At 50.9% G+C, this 15,054-nt stretch overlaps 4 protein-coding genes and 1 pseudogene across 5 annotated transcripts; 3 read left to right on the plus strand and 2 right to left on the minus strand.

The window, feature by feature from the left end:
* Window positions 1-2,057: 2,057 nt before the first annotated feature.
* Window positions 2,058-2,708, minus strand: PV10_06396 (uncharacterized protein; the record flags this gene model as incomplete). The annotated part of the gene is made up of 1 exon (XM_016371187.1): window positions 2,058-2,708. The coding sequence occupies one exon, from the start codon at window positions 2,706-2,708 to the stop codon at window positions 2,058-2,060; it is 651 nt and encodes a 216-aa protein (XP_016223480.1).
* A 602-nt stretch (window positions 2,709-3,310) lies between these two features.
* PV10_06397 (uncharacterized protein) lies at window positions 3,311-5,283 on the plus strand (the record flags this gene model as incomplete). The annotated part of the gene is made up of 2 exons (XM_016371188.1): window positions 3,311-3,387; window positions 3,462-5,283. 2 exons carry the CDS (start codon window positions 3,311-3,313, stop codon window positions 5,281-5,283), a joined length of 1,899 nt encoding a protein of 632 aa, XP_016223481.1.
* A 322-nt stretch (window positions 5,284-5,605) lies between these two features.
* Window positions 5,606-8,206, plus strand: PV10_06398 (uncharacterized protein). The gene is made up of 8 exons (XM_016371189.1): window positions 5,606-5,859; window positions 5,922-6,206; window positions 6,291-6,544; window positions 6,598-6,734; window positions 6,791-6,889; window positions 6,936-7,075; window positions 7,134-7,243; window positions 7,337-8,206. The coding sequence occupies exons 1-8, from the start codon at window positions 5,627-5,629 to the stop codon at window positions 7,852-7,854; spliced, it is 1,776 nt and encodes a 591-aa protein (XP_016223482.1). The 5' UTR covers window positions 5,606-5,626; the 3' UTR covers window positions 7,855-8,206.
* A 4,431-nt stretch (window positions 8,207-12,637) lies between these two features.
* Window positions 12,638-13,290, minus strand: PV10_06399 (uncharacterized protein; the record flags this gene model as incomplete). The annotated part of the gene is made up of 2 exons (XM_016371190.1): window positions 12,638-12,757; window positions 12,946-13,290. 2 exons carry the CDS (start codon window positions 13,288-13,290, stop codon window positions 12,638-12,640), a joined length of 465 nt encoding a protein of 154 aa, XP_016223483.1.
* A 649-nt stretch (window positions 13,291-13,939) lies between these two features.
* Window positions 13,940-14,081, plus strand: PV10_06400 (annotated as a pseudogene). The gene has a single exon. The product of its transcript is annotated as a tRNA-OTHER (tRNA).
* Window positions 14,082-15,054: the final 973 nt, after the last annotated feature.

Genomic DNA, 15,054 nt, shown 5'->3' on the forward strand with positions numbered 1-15,054 from the left:
AGCTGGGGTCAATGGGCTTTGTGTTTAATTTAGCATCTGCCACCGGCTGCAGAAGACCTCTGATAAATAAATATAGGGCAACCACATTGCCAGCGCCAACTGCCCGGCTCCGATTCAAGAGGACCGAGAAAGGGCGAAGTGGACCTGAAGGCGCCCTTTTAGACTCACGGCTCCGAGCCTCATACCTAGCGTGGATCGGAAGAAAAAACGCCGAGCCAAGGAAAGAATATAAGTACTCCATTACAATCGAGCGAAAGTATCTTGAGATTATAGAATTTTCGGGTTAATCACGCTTGTGTAAGAGGAGTACCGTGGAAGGAGTTGATACCTAGACTGTACGAATTGATGGCCGAGCTTCAATCGCTGAAGAAACTTCGTGGTGTGGGTGAGTCTCGTGGTGGGCCTTTTCGAGAAGCTGTTGGTTGATCAGAGCAACTAGGACGCCTCGAAGAACATGCAACGGCTAGACATTCACTGGGGTACTACAACAATGTCGGAGTCAGTGCATACTATACATATTCATGTCCAATCGAGCTGGAGCAGCTGCGATCCAGGATCTATCATGCAGTCAAGGGTGTCGTCGCTCTGCACCCATCCCTCAGCGTCACCATCGTAGGCGAGGACAAGTCGGGGGCTTATTTTGCACAATTGCCTTCAATCAGTTTCGACAAAACGGTCAGATTCTCGGCCTGCGCTGGCATCTTCGAGGAAGTCACTGGACCGCACAAGCTGGATCAGATCCTCGAGGATGAGCACAATGTAAATTTTTCGCCCATGACCAACAACTCACCCCTTTGGCGGCTGAGAATTACCTACGACCCTGACAGGAGTTGTCAATTTGTGGCTTCGTTCATTTATCATCATGCCGTAGCTGATGGGACGTCTGGGATGGCATTCCACCGATCTCTAGTCCTTCAGCTTGGCCGGGCAGCAGAATCGAAACTGCCGCCATCCCAGCAGACCATTCCGGTACCGGTGAGCAACAAGCTCATTCCCACTCTAGAAGCACTCCACAAACTACCACTGTCCCCATCTTACATGGTCAAGTCGTTGTGGAGAGAATACGTTGCGCCCCACCCGTCGAATCTGTGGACGGCTTCCCCCATCACCAGCGATCCTCGGCGAAGTCGTTTCCAATCCATCACGTTCTCGAAAGAAGCCACATCAGATCTTGCCGGAGCTTGTCGATCTAACTCGACTAGCGTAACGGCTGCTTTGCACGCCATGCTGGCCGCCGCTCTATTCGCCAAATTACCGGCTGATCGATATTCGCTCCTTCGTGTCAGTGGGGCCGTCTCATTACGACGGTGGCTTCCTCGAGACGTGGTGGATGATATGTCCATAGGTACCTGGGTTTCTCGATATGTCGAACAACATTCTCGTCCGAAAATCGAGAATCATTCGGACGACCTAGCACGGGCATACTTCTCTTGGGACGAAGCACGCCGCATCAAACAGCATATCACGGCAGATCTTGAAAAAGAAGGTAAGGATAGCGTGGTTGGTCTGCTGCGATTTGCAGGGGACCTTCACCGATTCTTCAGTAGCATGCATGGCAAACCCCGTGAAGAGAGTTTCGAGTTCTCCAATATTGGCGTCTTTTCTAGTGAGACCCTCCCGGACGTGAATGGCAACGGATGGACAGTAGGCAGAGTTGTCTTCAGTCAAAGCGCAGATATCGTGGGAGCACCCTTTGAAACATCCTTGGTCACCGGAGCAGACGGGATGCTCAACATAGGATTCTCCTGGTTAGAGGGCGTGGTCGACGGGAGTTGGATGGAGCTGGTTATATCTACTTACAAAAAGTTGATAGACGATATTGTCGCTCTTCACCGTACGACATTATCCGGTAATTGACTTGTGTACGACAAATCCGGGTAGGCAGTAGACTGATAGGAGTACAGCCGACAGGTTTTGGCGTGTACTGCAATGCATACTTCTGCATTGATCGATGGTTTTAGGCTACTGATACAATTTCGAGCTCTCTGTTCAAGGCAACCATAGAGGTAGCTCGTGTTGGGCCCCTAACGTCTTCATTGTCTCTCATTGCGTCACTGTTACAGAACGCTACTCGACAAGATCCACACCCCCTGGGCTTCGCACAGGGTTCGATGTTGCCCGTCAACCAGGCGGGCGTGGATGTGCCACTTTCTGCCTGTATGTTGTTCCAACCAGCATTCCACCATCAGAACAGCGGGCACGATGACTGGTTGACGAAAATTTACAGATAGGGTCGCGGTGTATACAGTTCCATTTGTATGCTCCGAGGCTTTCTGATATCGTCCAGCACACAGCGATAATGCCTGATCAAGAAGAGCACAGATGGCTCCGCCGTGCATCGTATGTTTGAATCCCCACAAGGCTTCTCCGACCTCGACAAGAAACATGCTGTTCAGCTGAGACAACGAAGGACTTGTACATCCCGTCGAGTAACGATGCGATCGATCCAGTTCGACAGTTGCGGCTTGTTTCCGAGCCAGCCAGAGCCAGTGGGGAAATGTTGATGAGGTGTTGAGCGTCTCGTGGAAGAATGTGTCTTCCCCGGCCTGGCGACTTGTTCGATAGCTGGTCGGTATGGCCTCGAAAATTCCAGTGGCGAGAACCTGTCTCGTCCAGGGTACCATCTGGAAGAACGCAACATTCGCCTCGACATCTGCCATGGCTCTCGTTTTTTCCTCGGCGCGAAGTGATCCTTGATTTTCTTGCATTGTGTGGGTGTACGCTAGAACCCTATGATGAAGACGTTCACGGTGAGAAATAGTCTAGCAATTGTCTCGCTCTGCACACTCAAAGATCTTTGAAAACTGATCTGTGAACAGAGGAGGATGATCATTGTAATCATTCTGCTGCGCTAGTGCAGATATAACCCCGTTGGACAAGGGGTAGACCTGGCCTCGTCGCGGCTGTTGACAGATTTGATCAACTTGATACGCTATGCCAGGACCTCAGTGCTAGATCCGACTGAAAACACTAACATTACTCCTTTCTGCGAATTGGACAAGCATCAAACCCATGCTAATGGACGCGTGGATGTGGCTGATCGGCGACTCCTCTCGGACCCGAAACCGGGTCCTCGGCTTCTGGGCTCCAGGATCTGTTTGGCATTCCTTGGCAAATCTTGACCGCATGTCGGAGCTGCCTATACCAGTCATCATTAACACTTGGCCTCACGCCCATGGTCCTAGCTTTGTCTTTGAAGCATTGGCTTGTTCGTCGATAACAATGGAGTTCATACTGAACGTTGACTCTCCCTCATCTGCCTCCATCTCGCAGGCACCAGTTCGTCGGCGAAAGCAATTAAGAGCTTGCAATGCTTGCCACCGAAGAAAAGTCCGATGTGATGCGATTGGACGCCAACCCTGTTCCAATTGCAGAGCCGTCGGAGCCGTGTGTCAGTAAGTGTGCCCATGTGGCCTCGGTCTGAACAACTAGCTCCTATACTCACCCGGATACTCTCATAGGTATGATATTGTCGAGGCACTATCACGAAAGAGTAGATCACGGCGTAGCACAACGGAAGTAAACTCCACTACGCCCGTTGTGCCAGCCGAGCGACATGACGACCACGTTCCTCCACCACAGAGACCGCCCGGGCCCCAAGGACCGGTAGCCTGGACACCTCGGCCGCACACCACCTATGTTGACGATTCTGCCTCGGAGGATGCTGTCAACCAGCAACTGATGGAGCGGGGCCTGGTTGAATTCTTTCAGCATGGCATAAGCTCCTCATCTTGGTCCTTCTTTGATCAGCCGGCCGCGGCCCGCATGTGTTACATTGGGACCCCGGTCTCCAATTTGGCCTTCCTCGTCAGCCAGGAACGCGATGGCGACGCCAACAGCAATTTACATTTTCCAATTCCCCAGATCCACCGCGTGTTGCCATGGAAGCCAGACTCTCAGTCATTGCCACTTCAACTTCGCGCAGATTCCGGCTCTGCCCTGAGCTCTCTTCCCCAGAGGGATGTCCGAGACGCACTGGTCGACGCCTTCTTCGATGAGATTCACCCGGGGTTCCCCGTGGTGGACGAGAGCGAGTTTCGACAGAGTTATGCACAGAAGGATGCCCCACCACCGCTCTTGCTACTACAGAGTATTCTACTGGTGGGAGCCCACGTCTGTCAGCACCCCAAGGTGGCACAAGCGAGATCCCTCGTCAAGGCTGCGCTCTTCCAGAGGGCTAAAACGCTCTGGGACTTGCGTTTCGAGAATGACCGTGTCACACTGGTTCAGGCAGCCCTGCTCTTTTCTTGGCATGTCGAGAATGCTGACACCGTAAGTGCCAATGCGTACTACTGGATCTCGGTCGCGTGTGGGATTGCCTTCGGTCTGGGAATGCACAGGAATCTGGCAGCGACATCAACCAGTGTCATGCCACAGTCTGCTCGAAATCTTTTCCGCCGAATCTGGTGGACCCTGTTCCAGGCCTCTGTCCTCTCGAGCCTTGATCACGGGAGACCTCTGCTCATCAGGAACGAAGACGTAGACCAGCCCCCGCTCACTGCTCAAGACTTGGTCGAGACCGATGGATCTATGAACCAGAAGATAGAACTAAGTTCTTTTATACACAACAGTAAGCTGTGTGAGATTATTGCAGACGCCCTTGTTCTTTTCTCTCCGGGCTCCATACGCAAAGCCGGGGTCCTGCAGGACACAAGTCAGATCGATGCGCGTCTGGCCGAGTGGCTACTGGCATGTCCTGATGGTGACGGCTTTTACATGCTGCAACTGCGTCTTCACTACAACATCATTCTCCTGCAGCTGCACCGTGCGGTCATTCAGCAGAGCCACGAGGTGAATCATCATCAGTCACTGGAACTCTGCAATAGTGCCGCAGAGAGTCTCATGAGTACTCTCTCTGCCATCTGTTACACTGGTGCTATCCGGAGATGTTATTTCACCGGCTTGACAGCTATCATGGCCGTGGGAATACATTTTTCCAGGGCCCTCCGCCTCGCAATCGAGAAAAAGTCAAAGCTATTGACCCTCCAGGCCCAAGCTAGGCTGGAGGGATGTTTCCCAATCATGAAACAAATGGCACCTTTCTGGTCGACAGCCAGTGCGGCGATGAGACTCTTCCAGCATATCCTGGATGGAGCCAAGTCGAGGATGGCCACTCAGTTCGCGGTCGAACAGCAAGTTGACGAGACCATAGATCCTGCAGAGCATGACTCTGTGAACCAAAATTGGGAATACATCTTTTCCACACTGTATCCCAGCGCCACAGAGCCTGTCTGGGCTTTTCCGGCAGCTGGTCCGGAATTTGGAACCGAGGTCGGTCCTTGAAAAGTTGGCCACTCATTCACAGATTTCGCTGGTTCCGAACGATTCGGCTCCGATCAGTGCCACTGGCCCTATTTCGTCCTGGTCCGTACAGCAGGCCTACACGAAATCCTTCCACTAGGCCGGTGCTTCCCTCGACCGCCATAAAAAGCACATTGGTGCAAGAGACTGAGCTTGTCGACATGAGTGACAAGGAGTGCAGACCTTGCTCGTCTTGCGCCGGACCACATTGCACTCATGAATACGATGACTATGGTTGATACTGTCGACAATTCCAGAGCCTCCCTCGATCGCATCATGACGGATGCGCCTTTCGCAAAGGTTAGTGGAAGACTCTTAGCCAGAAATGCACAATGTAAACACTTGGCAGACTTCGGCTGGTTGGCCACAGCAGAACGCCCGGGGATACCGAATCCTTGAACAGCCGTTGGGAACAATGAGGCCTCTTCGGGTTGTTTTCATTGGCGCTGGTGCGTCGGGAATATGTTTTTCTAAGTTCTCTCAAGATCTATTGACCAACGTGGATGTCCAAATTTATGACAAGAACGACGATGTCGGTGGAACATGGCTTGAAAATCGGTACTTCCGGCCCCCAGGTTGTCCATTCCCAAACACACCTCCTGACTTCGCCATCTCCTTAGATACCCTGGTTGTGCATGCGATATCCCTTCTGTCTCTTACCAGTTTACCTGGGAGCGGAATCCTCGATGGTCACAGTACTATTCGAGCTCCCGAGAAATTTGGGAGTACCTCCGCAGAATTGTGGACAAGTATCAACTGAGGAAGTATGTCAAGTTTGGGCACACCGTTACCAATGCGGCGTGGGATGAAGAACAAGGTGTCTGGCGTCTTCGAGTCAAGGACGCGACCGGAGCAGAGTTTGATGACGCCTGCGACGTGCTCATCAATGGCAGTGGTCATCTGAAGTAAGTTCATGCGGTCGCTGCATGATTCCGTCTGGAGCCAGTACATGTCCTGGGCACCGATAAGCTGATTGAACTGCACTGTAGCAATTGGAAATGGCCAGACATCAAAGGACTTCACTCGTTCAGAGGAACACTCCAACACAGCGCTCACTATGACGAGTCGGTCGACCTGACTGGAAAACGGGTCGCGGTCATTGGCATGGGTAGCAGTGGAATCCAAATCACCGCCAACATCGCGCCCAAGGTGAAGAAGCTGTATACCTGGATTCGGTCTCCGACATGGGTGACAGCGGGGTTCGCACAGAAGTATGCCGGTCCAACTGGAGGCAACTTCGACTGTAAGCGGCTCCTCTGTCTCCTGCCCGTATCATGATGCTGACTTTTGACGCAGATTCAGAGGAAGTGAAGGACCAACTAGAAGAAACTCCGGAGCTTGCCCTCAAATACTCAAAGATGGTGGAATCGGAACTCAACAAGAGATTCCGGTTCATCATCAAAGGGACTCCCGAGAATGCAGCGGCTAGACAGGTACTCGCACTTCCCCTAATACTTCAACCAAGGCATACACTAAGAATGATGTTTAGTATGCTGTGGACGAGATGACGCATCGATTGAAGGGAAGACCCGACATCCTTGAAGCCTTGCTGCCCAAGACCTTCGAAGTTGGTTGTAGGAGGCCAACCGTAAGTGATTCCTAACTCAGTCAAATCCCGTACTCACCTCTTTTAGCCTGGAGAAGGATTTCTCGAAGCCTTGACCCAGGAAAATGTCACTGTCTTTACAGAGCAGCTGTCAGAGATAGATGCAATGGGCTTCATGGATGCCCATGGTGACCACCATGATGTTGACTTTATAATATGCGCTACTGGGTACGTGGCAAGCAGCCAGGTTGTCAAAAGACGGTCTACTGACGTGGTTTCTCCGTAGTTTCGATACGACCTGGATGCCCCGATTTCTCATTACTGCCAACGGATACAGCGTGCATGAGTTGTGGAAGCAATCCATCAACTCGTACTTGTCCATCGGCATTCCCCACAGTGAGCTTTTTCCCCTATTAATTTGCAACATGCGGGTTGAGACGATCGTGGCGTCATGGCCAGATAAATGCTAACAAATGGTAAAAATCAAAGTGCCAAACTACTTCACCGTGAGTGGACCGTATGGCCCACACGGCTTGGGTTCATTCCTGCCCATGCTGGAAGTCATTATTCGAAATTTCATAAAAGTCATCCAGAAGATACAACGAGAAAATATCAAGTCCGTGACCCCCAAAGTCCAAGCTGCCGAGGCTCTGACCGAGCATGCCGAGCTGTTTCTGGCCCGTACCGCATGGAGCAGCGGGTGTGTGAGCTGGTTCAAGCAAGGCCGAGCAGATGGTCAACTCTGCATGTTTCCTGCTTCACGTCTCAGCTTCATCGAGATCATGGAGGAGCCCCGCTATGAAGACTATGAGATCGAGTATCGGGGGATGAACATGTGGGCTTTCTTGGGCAACGGTTTCTCTACTCGCCAAAGCGATGGTCGAGACTTGTCATACTACCTGGGTCTATTGAAGGAGGGCGACGTTGAGCAGGACTTGGAAGATGAGCTCCGAAGCGTTGGACTTGCTCCAGCGATCAACGGACAGATTGAGACTTGCTCGGGCTAGAACTATTACAGAAGGAAAAAGAGGACACCATGCCTATTCCCTCGCCTTAGAGATGTACAGGCTAGAATATGGGAGGCTTTCCTCGGTTGGCCTGACTAGTACTCGGAACCGTGAACTTGACCTGCCTGCCGCGTTTGAGTCGGTTTTCTGGGCTCGGCTACTGGGCAAATCCCTCCCTCAGATCGACTAACTTAGCCCATCTCGTAACAGAGGATGAGTCCAGGGCTCTACTTGACGCGTAGCTCCCGCGACTCCTTGCGACTACGTACGCCACGTCTGCCAATCAACACTGTCAAGAGCCTTGAGAACCTCCATGAATAAATATCTATTCAAATCGTCGAGAGTGTCCTCCACCCATGGAATGTCAGCTGAACGTGGTCATTCGAATTGATTTTGAAACCTCTTGCGTACAACATGGCGAGATTCATTCATGATGGTATTTATAGGCTTCATATGTTGAGATTCTTGACAGAGTCATAGTCACTACTACCTACCCAAGCTTTCCCTTGCAATCTCTATGCCCCACTGACAATCGTTCGCCCTGTTCCTCGCATCATCACTGTTGGCATTCGATCCGTGGTCCCTGGTAATGCTTCCGCGCGTAGAACAGCCAGTTAGTAGTCCCAAGTACGGTGACGATACCGAGCACCACGACAGTCCAGTCTGCGATAGTACCTGAGTTAGTAGGAAGAACTTGAGATTCGATTGGCACCAGGCAGACACTCACTCATGTTGTCCAATGTGACGGGGCGAAAAGGTGGCCAAACAAATGCCACCACTAAGACCGGGATGACCATGACCATCACGACGTTTGCTACCCAGCCTAACCACCAGGGCGCAGCAAATTGTCGGTCAGTAGGTAGATACTCGTTTGAACGTCGTCGGTGAAGAAGCAAGACGGCCGGGATGAAATAAGAGATTAGCTGGTGGACCACAGTAGAACTGATGATGGCATTAAAGGCTGGCATTTGGAGTTGCAGTTAGCAGACGGGTCTTGTAAACTGACTATATGCGAGAGACATGAGAGGCGCATGTGGACGTGCCCGGAGTTTGGATGAGTGTACATACCGATGGGGGAGGCGAGGATCAAAAATCCGCAAGCCGTTATCAGCGCCCAATTCAGCACCAGAGACCAAACGGGTACATCGAGTTTGGGATGTACGTAACTAAGAGTTCCCGAGCACACAAAACCCTTGTCTCGAGCAAATGCCCATACAACCCTCGACGAGCCGTGTATAACTGCAAGGAGGATGAAGAAGGCTAATACCACTGCGGCAAAGAGCAAGACTAGGGCAGCCTCGTCAGAGCGGAATCCTTGTCGATGAATCTCGAAGGGGATCCACCTGTTGTTTTCATAGTAGACTTAGCAAACATGTGTTCCTGCTGCCAAAAAGTCGAAAGGCTTACCCGTCATTGTTCACGAGGGCATCAAAGTCGGTTACGCTGTAGAGTATGGCTATGGCGTAGGCACATGCAGTAATGAAACCGACTGGCACAACGCCCAAGCATACGCGAGGTACCACTTTGCGAGGCTGCTGTGCCTCTTCGGCAAGATGTAGGGATCCATCTAGACCACCGAACATGAAAAAGGGTGTCAATAATCCCGTCAGGAAGCAGATCCCATCGGGCCATCCCGTGCTGTTGATGAATGTTGACCAGACGAAAGCATCTGGAGCTTTTGGCTTTGCTCGCGCGAGAAGTCCCACAAAGGATGTCAACAAGAGAACGACCGAGAGGGCGACTAGAGCGTATGCTCAGCAGATGAATTTTAGATTTGAAAGAGGGGGTCATTCAAAAAAGGCACTTACAGCCAACGTTGTGAGCGATATGCAATAATCTGACCATGAAGATGTTGCAGACCGTGGCCACCAGCGCAACGGCCTGGAAGATCAAGAACACATGCCAGGCGTGTCCGGGAGTGTCAGGATTATACCAAGTGGCCAAGGCGGCGATCTGAAGGGCGGTGATGATGGAAACCGCGGCGTTGGTGGCGATCCAGTAGAATGTCGTAATGAAGCCACAGATGTAGGAGATCGCCCGGTTGATGCGGACCGGGGCGAGAATGGAGGTGAAATGGTACTGCCCTCCAGCTGTGGGATAGACGCTGGCAAGTTCGGCCAATACAGTGGCGACACACAGGTAGATGGCGGTCGTTAGCATCATGCCGTAGATCAATGTCATAGGGCCACCCTGCAGCAACGCAATTTGGATACTGGTAGATAATCCCGCCCAGCTGCTGCAGATGTTGAAGCACAAAGCGAGCATCGTCATGGGAGTGATTGTCCTCTTGACCTCAGCGCCGACCAGCGTGGTTCCCCCGACGATGTTGCTCTCCAGCGGTTGGATTGGCACTGACTCCTGGTCGCTCTGCACCTTCCCAAGGGCTGCAACATATTCCACTCGCGAAGCTGTTGTGACATGTTAGCGGCCTGCACGTGTAGCAGTGATTGATGATGATAATCACCGCCAGGGATGTTCTTCATGTCATTGTTGTCGAGCATCTTTGTGGTGGCAAATGCTCTATTCTGCCGTTTCTGAGGCCTTTCCTGAGTAACGACTTTCTGTCAATGGAGCTCGGAAGTGGTGAGGAGCTGCTGATGAAGACATAGCTTGTCAAGAACCAACAGATCGACTGCTCAGATAGGCGTCTTGATACTTCCTTGCCGTTACTGGACTTGCGTCGACAAGGGCGAGCATCCCGGCTTTGGTAGGCTGAGAGACGAAGGGGTCACTGTGCTCGGCTCCGAAGCACCAAAACCATCCGCGTACGTCGCTCTCGGCTCCCACCGCAGCCGAGTTTGCTCGGCTTGATCTGTATTCGGAAACGTTCGATTAGCTTCCTTTGAGGCATCGTATCTCGTGTAAGTATCGTATTTCGCGTGAAGCATCGTATCTCGTTTGAGGCATCGTATCTGTAGGCAGCAAGAGAGTTCCAACAACTCCCTCCCGTAGATAAAGTAGTCAGACTGTGGTATCAGCTTCACCAGCATCTTCTTCGTGAAAGACGATCTTGTCTCGTTTAAAAGGATTGTACTGAACAATTACAATGGACGGGTTTATTGTGCATGCTTTGTGTGCCTTTCTCGTTTGGATCGTCATCTATTATTGCTTGGTCAATTGGCGTCATGCCTTGCGGGCGCGAAGCCTAGGATGCCAGAAGCCAGCTCGATCTCGCAACAAACTACCTGCAGGGATTGACTTCATCTATAGTCTGGCAAAAGCCGATCGCGAATACCGGGTCCCTCAACGACTTCTCGAAGTCCACAAGGACGTCGGTCACACGACTTTTGCGCACAACGTATTGGGTCGAGATACTATCGTGACCACGGATCCCAAGAATGTGCAGGCTGTGTTAGCTCTGCAATTCAAAGACTTTGGATTAGGAAAATTGCGTCGCAGGAACTTCTTCCCTATGCTTGGGAATGGAATCTTTACAAGTGACGGAAAGGATTGGTGAGAAGACTCAATACGGGCGTCCTGGCCAGGAGTGACAACCGACATCTGTCTGACTCAGTATCTTGTCCAGGGAGCATTCTAGGGCCATGCTACGACCGCAATTCGCTCGTAATCAGATCTCAGACCTCGATCTAGAGGAGAAACATGTGGGTCACATGTTGAACAACCTCACGATCGATGCCTCGGGATGGACAGAGTCTGTCGACCTAGGCCCGATCTTCTTTCGACTTACAATGGATTCGGCCACCGAGTTCCTCTTTGGCCAAAGCACCAATTCCCAGGTTGCCCATGATCCCAGAAACCGTTCGAGCATAAGCCCTCACTTACTGAGATGGAGTGACGTTGCGACGAGTTTTGATCGTGGCACGTCGGTTCTGGGCACACGGGCGCGTTTGGAAGACTTCTATTGGGCCTATAATCCAAGGTATTTCCGTGACGATTGTGTCAAAATTCGACAATTCGCAGACTTTTGCATCGAACAGGCGTTGCAGAAACGACAGTTCAAGAAGGCTGACACATATATTTTCTTGGACGAATTGCTTGACAAGACCCAAGACACGTCCGAGGTCAGGAGCCAACTGCTGAATATCTTCTTAGCCGGGCGTGATACTACGGCTGGCCTCCTCGGCTGGACCATCTGGTCACTAGCTCGCAACCGAGATGTATTTGACAAGCTGAGAACCTACATCCTCGAGGATTTTGGTGGACCGAGTGATGGCAAGTCGATCACGTTTGAAGGTCTCAAGTCTTGTACCTACCTACAACATGTTTTGCAAGAAACGTTACGTCTCTACCCTTCGGTGCCATTCAACAGTCGACAAGCCACTCGAAACACGACTTTGCCACGCGGAGGCGGGCCGGATGGATCATCACCAGTGTACGTGAGAAAGAATCAGGTTGTTGGCTATTCCGTGTACGTGATGCATCGTAACAAAGACTTGTGGGGCGAGGACGCCGAAATGTTCAACCCCGATCGCTGGGTGGGACGCAAGTCTGGATGGGACTATTTGCCGTTCAATGGTGGACCTCGTGTCTGCCTGGGGCAACAGTTTGCCCTGACCGAGGCGGCATACGTTATCACACGCCTTTTACAACAATTTGACCGGATCGAGAACACGGATCCAGAAAATGAGCCGTGGCAACAGTACTCTCTCACTAGTGCGCCAAAGCAGGTATTTGTGAGATTGCACAAAGCATAAGATGTAGTTGTTAAGGGTGGTACGTTAGTACTTGAGATATACTAGGTACCTATCTCGGTTATAAAGGTAACTTACCTATATATTAGGGCCGCATAATCCGTAGTCACCAGGAAATCCCCGTCAATATATTAAGGAACTGTCACGGGGTGGCCCGAGGCCAGACGACCCCGCCCGACCTGACCCGAGCCAAGACTAGCTGGGGCACTGCTATTTCTATGCGTGCCGCCTGCGAGGAGACAGGGTTTCCTCTTAGTCAACGGTGTTAGAAGTCTCTGTGTTAGTAGACGGCCAGCTGCCATCTCTGAGTGTTACACGCCTAGTCCTACAGATCTATGTAACCAGACCCTCTTATAATAACTATAAACCTAAATATGAGAGTATAAATCACTTGATTGTTACTACGATTAATAGTTAGTGTCTGGCCAATCCTATATACCAGAGAGCCTGCCTGGTTTCCCGCCTTTTCAGACGGGGGCGGGTCTAGGAAAACCACCCAGTGACACCTCTTTTGGAGGTTAAGGCCACAAGCCATGGTAGCAAAGCTACCAATCAGACCCTCAGGCTCAGTAATGCCATTGAAGTCCACCCGGACCTTAAGTCGGGCGTCGTGGCTCATTCCCGCAACCCAAGGTGTAGCTTTAACCTTCAGTGCGCGGAGAATAGCGATGATCAGGACCAGCTGCCCAGGAATAGTGGTGAAAATCAGTAGTTTGAGTTCATATTGTACAATCACATCGGCAATGATGGTAGAGAGTGCCCGTAGCTTAGGCGCACCCTTCATGACTAGGGCGAGTTGTCCGTCCGTAGAGGTCGGGAAAGGGATATGGTTAGCGGCACAGTACTTCTTAGTGATGTATGCAAGTAGGTCTGGCTTCTTCAACAGCTCGGCGGTATGCTCTGCTGTAAATAGATGTTCGATCCCCGCGAAGCCTGTCCATGTAGACAAGAGTGATAGCGTACGAACACTCTTCTAAGATCAGTAGATTCTTCCATGGTCGTCGATCTTCTCTCAACGACCTAGAATTCAGAGATGTCGGCTCACTATGCTGGGATTACATACAGTAGGTATTAGTAGCAGCTGCAACTAACGCTAAGTCGCCTACAGAGCGTGTCTCTCTAAGGCACTCTCTCCAGGGCACCCTCCATAGGGCCTTGTAATAATTGTGAAAACAGCCATAAAGTTAGCAAAGACGTTCGGAGGAAGTAACACTTTTTCGTATCGAGGCTGCCATTCAACGACATGATCATATACTTGATACCCGGGGACGAACATAAGTGAGATGCGTAGCCGGAGAAAGGCGGCCGGAGATGGTACGTGATTTACGTCAGACTAGCCTATTAGAAAAGGAAACTATATAATTTAAATTAGCATAAATTTTTTTCAACAATCACAGCAGGTACTCGTCAGAGTATTCTGACCTAGGTCAAAGTCCCCTGTGGCACAATTGGTCAGCGCGTAAGTGTCTCCAAAAATTCAGTCGACTGTTAATTTCTCAAACTAACGGTAAAAATTAGGTCAGACTGTTAAGACATTTCATCTGGAGGTTCGTGGTTCGAGACCACGCGGGGGAGACTTTTTTTTGTCTTTTTTCCCTCTTTGAAAAAGGGAGTGGGTTCGAGCGCACGAGGGGGAGTTTCTTTTTTTCCCGATTTTTTAGCAGCCGGGACCTCAGAGGAGTACTTGGACTATCTTGAGTTCTTTTCGCTCTTAAGAACTTAGCCTCGGAAGAAGCCCGCCGCGCCTAAGACCGCCACAGAGTGTTTTGATCGACTTATCAGCCGATTCTGGAGCGTACATTGTCCAGGAAGATATTCACGTTCTTGGCGCGCGGGAACAACGCCTAACCAACAACCAAAACAAGAGAGTAGAACCTGAAATTTTTGTCGCGGGCGTGGCTTGCTGAGATAGACTCTTTTCTCTGTGGACTTGCTCGACTCGTTTTGCTCACTGAACTCACCAAACTCACTGAACTTGAACAATCCTCCTATCGCCTCACTACACTACCGGGGCTAGGAGGTCATGATAATTTCATCGATGGATTAGTCTAGGTTTTCCAGTTACGGATAGAGAACCTCCTCTCACGATACTTATAGGATTAGGTACTTGTCTATATAGACGACGTAGTCATTTTCAGCCGGACGTCCGATTAGGTAGGCTCTCCCACCTACTACCGCACTACCTTTGTCTATTCGGCAGGAGTCTCAAACGGCACCACAACCAGCACGACACAGCTAACCTGTTCACATGTTCACTCGACAGGTATCATGTGGCGGGCACCCTTCCTTCACTCATCTTCTCTTCTTATTCCTCCTCGTCCTCCTCCTCCTCCTCTCTCTCTTCTCTCTTTCAAGCAATTCAACACCAACAAAGTCCTTTGGACAGATCGATAGCTATCGTAGCTAGCCAAAACCTCAGTCATTGTGACTGCTACACACTCGTTTCTCTCTTGTCTCTCTTTTCTCTCTTTTCTCTCTTTTCTCTCTTTTCTCTCTTTTCTCTCTTTTCTCTCTTTTCTCTCTTTTCTCTCTTTTCTCTCTTTTCTCT

This window comes from Exophiala mesophila (assembly GCF_000836275.1).
Source record: "Exophiala mesophila strain CBS 40295 unplaced genomic scaffold supercont1.4, whole genome shotgun sequence".
In the NCBI taxonomy this organism is placed as follows: Eukaryota; Fungi; Ascomycota; class Eurotiomycetes; order Chaetothyriales; family Herpotrichiellaceae; genus Exophiala; species Exophiala mesophila.

Excerpts from the sequence above, each read along its gene's own strand:
- PV10_06398 (XM_016371189.1), top strand. The coding sequence starts at position 5,627 with ATGCACAATGTAAACACTTGGCAGACTTCGGCTGGTTGGCCACAGCAG. Across the intron at positions 6,545-6,597 it reads AACTGGAGGCAACTTCGACT|ATTCAGAGGAAGTGAAGGAC; the intron begins GTAAGCGGCTCC and ends CTTTTGACGCAG. Across the intron at positions 7,076-7,133 it reads TTTATAATATGCGCTACTGG|TTTCGATACGACCTGGATGC; the intron begins GTACGTGGCAAG and ends GTTTCTCCGTAG.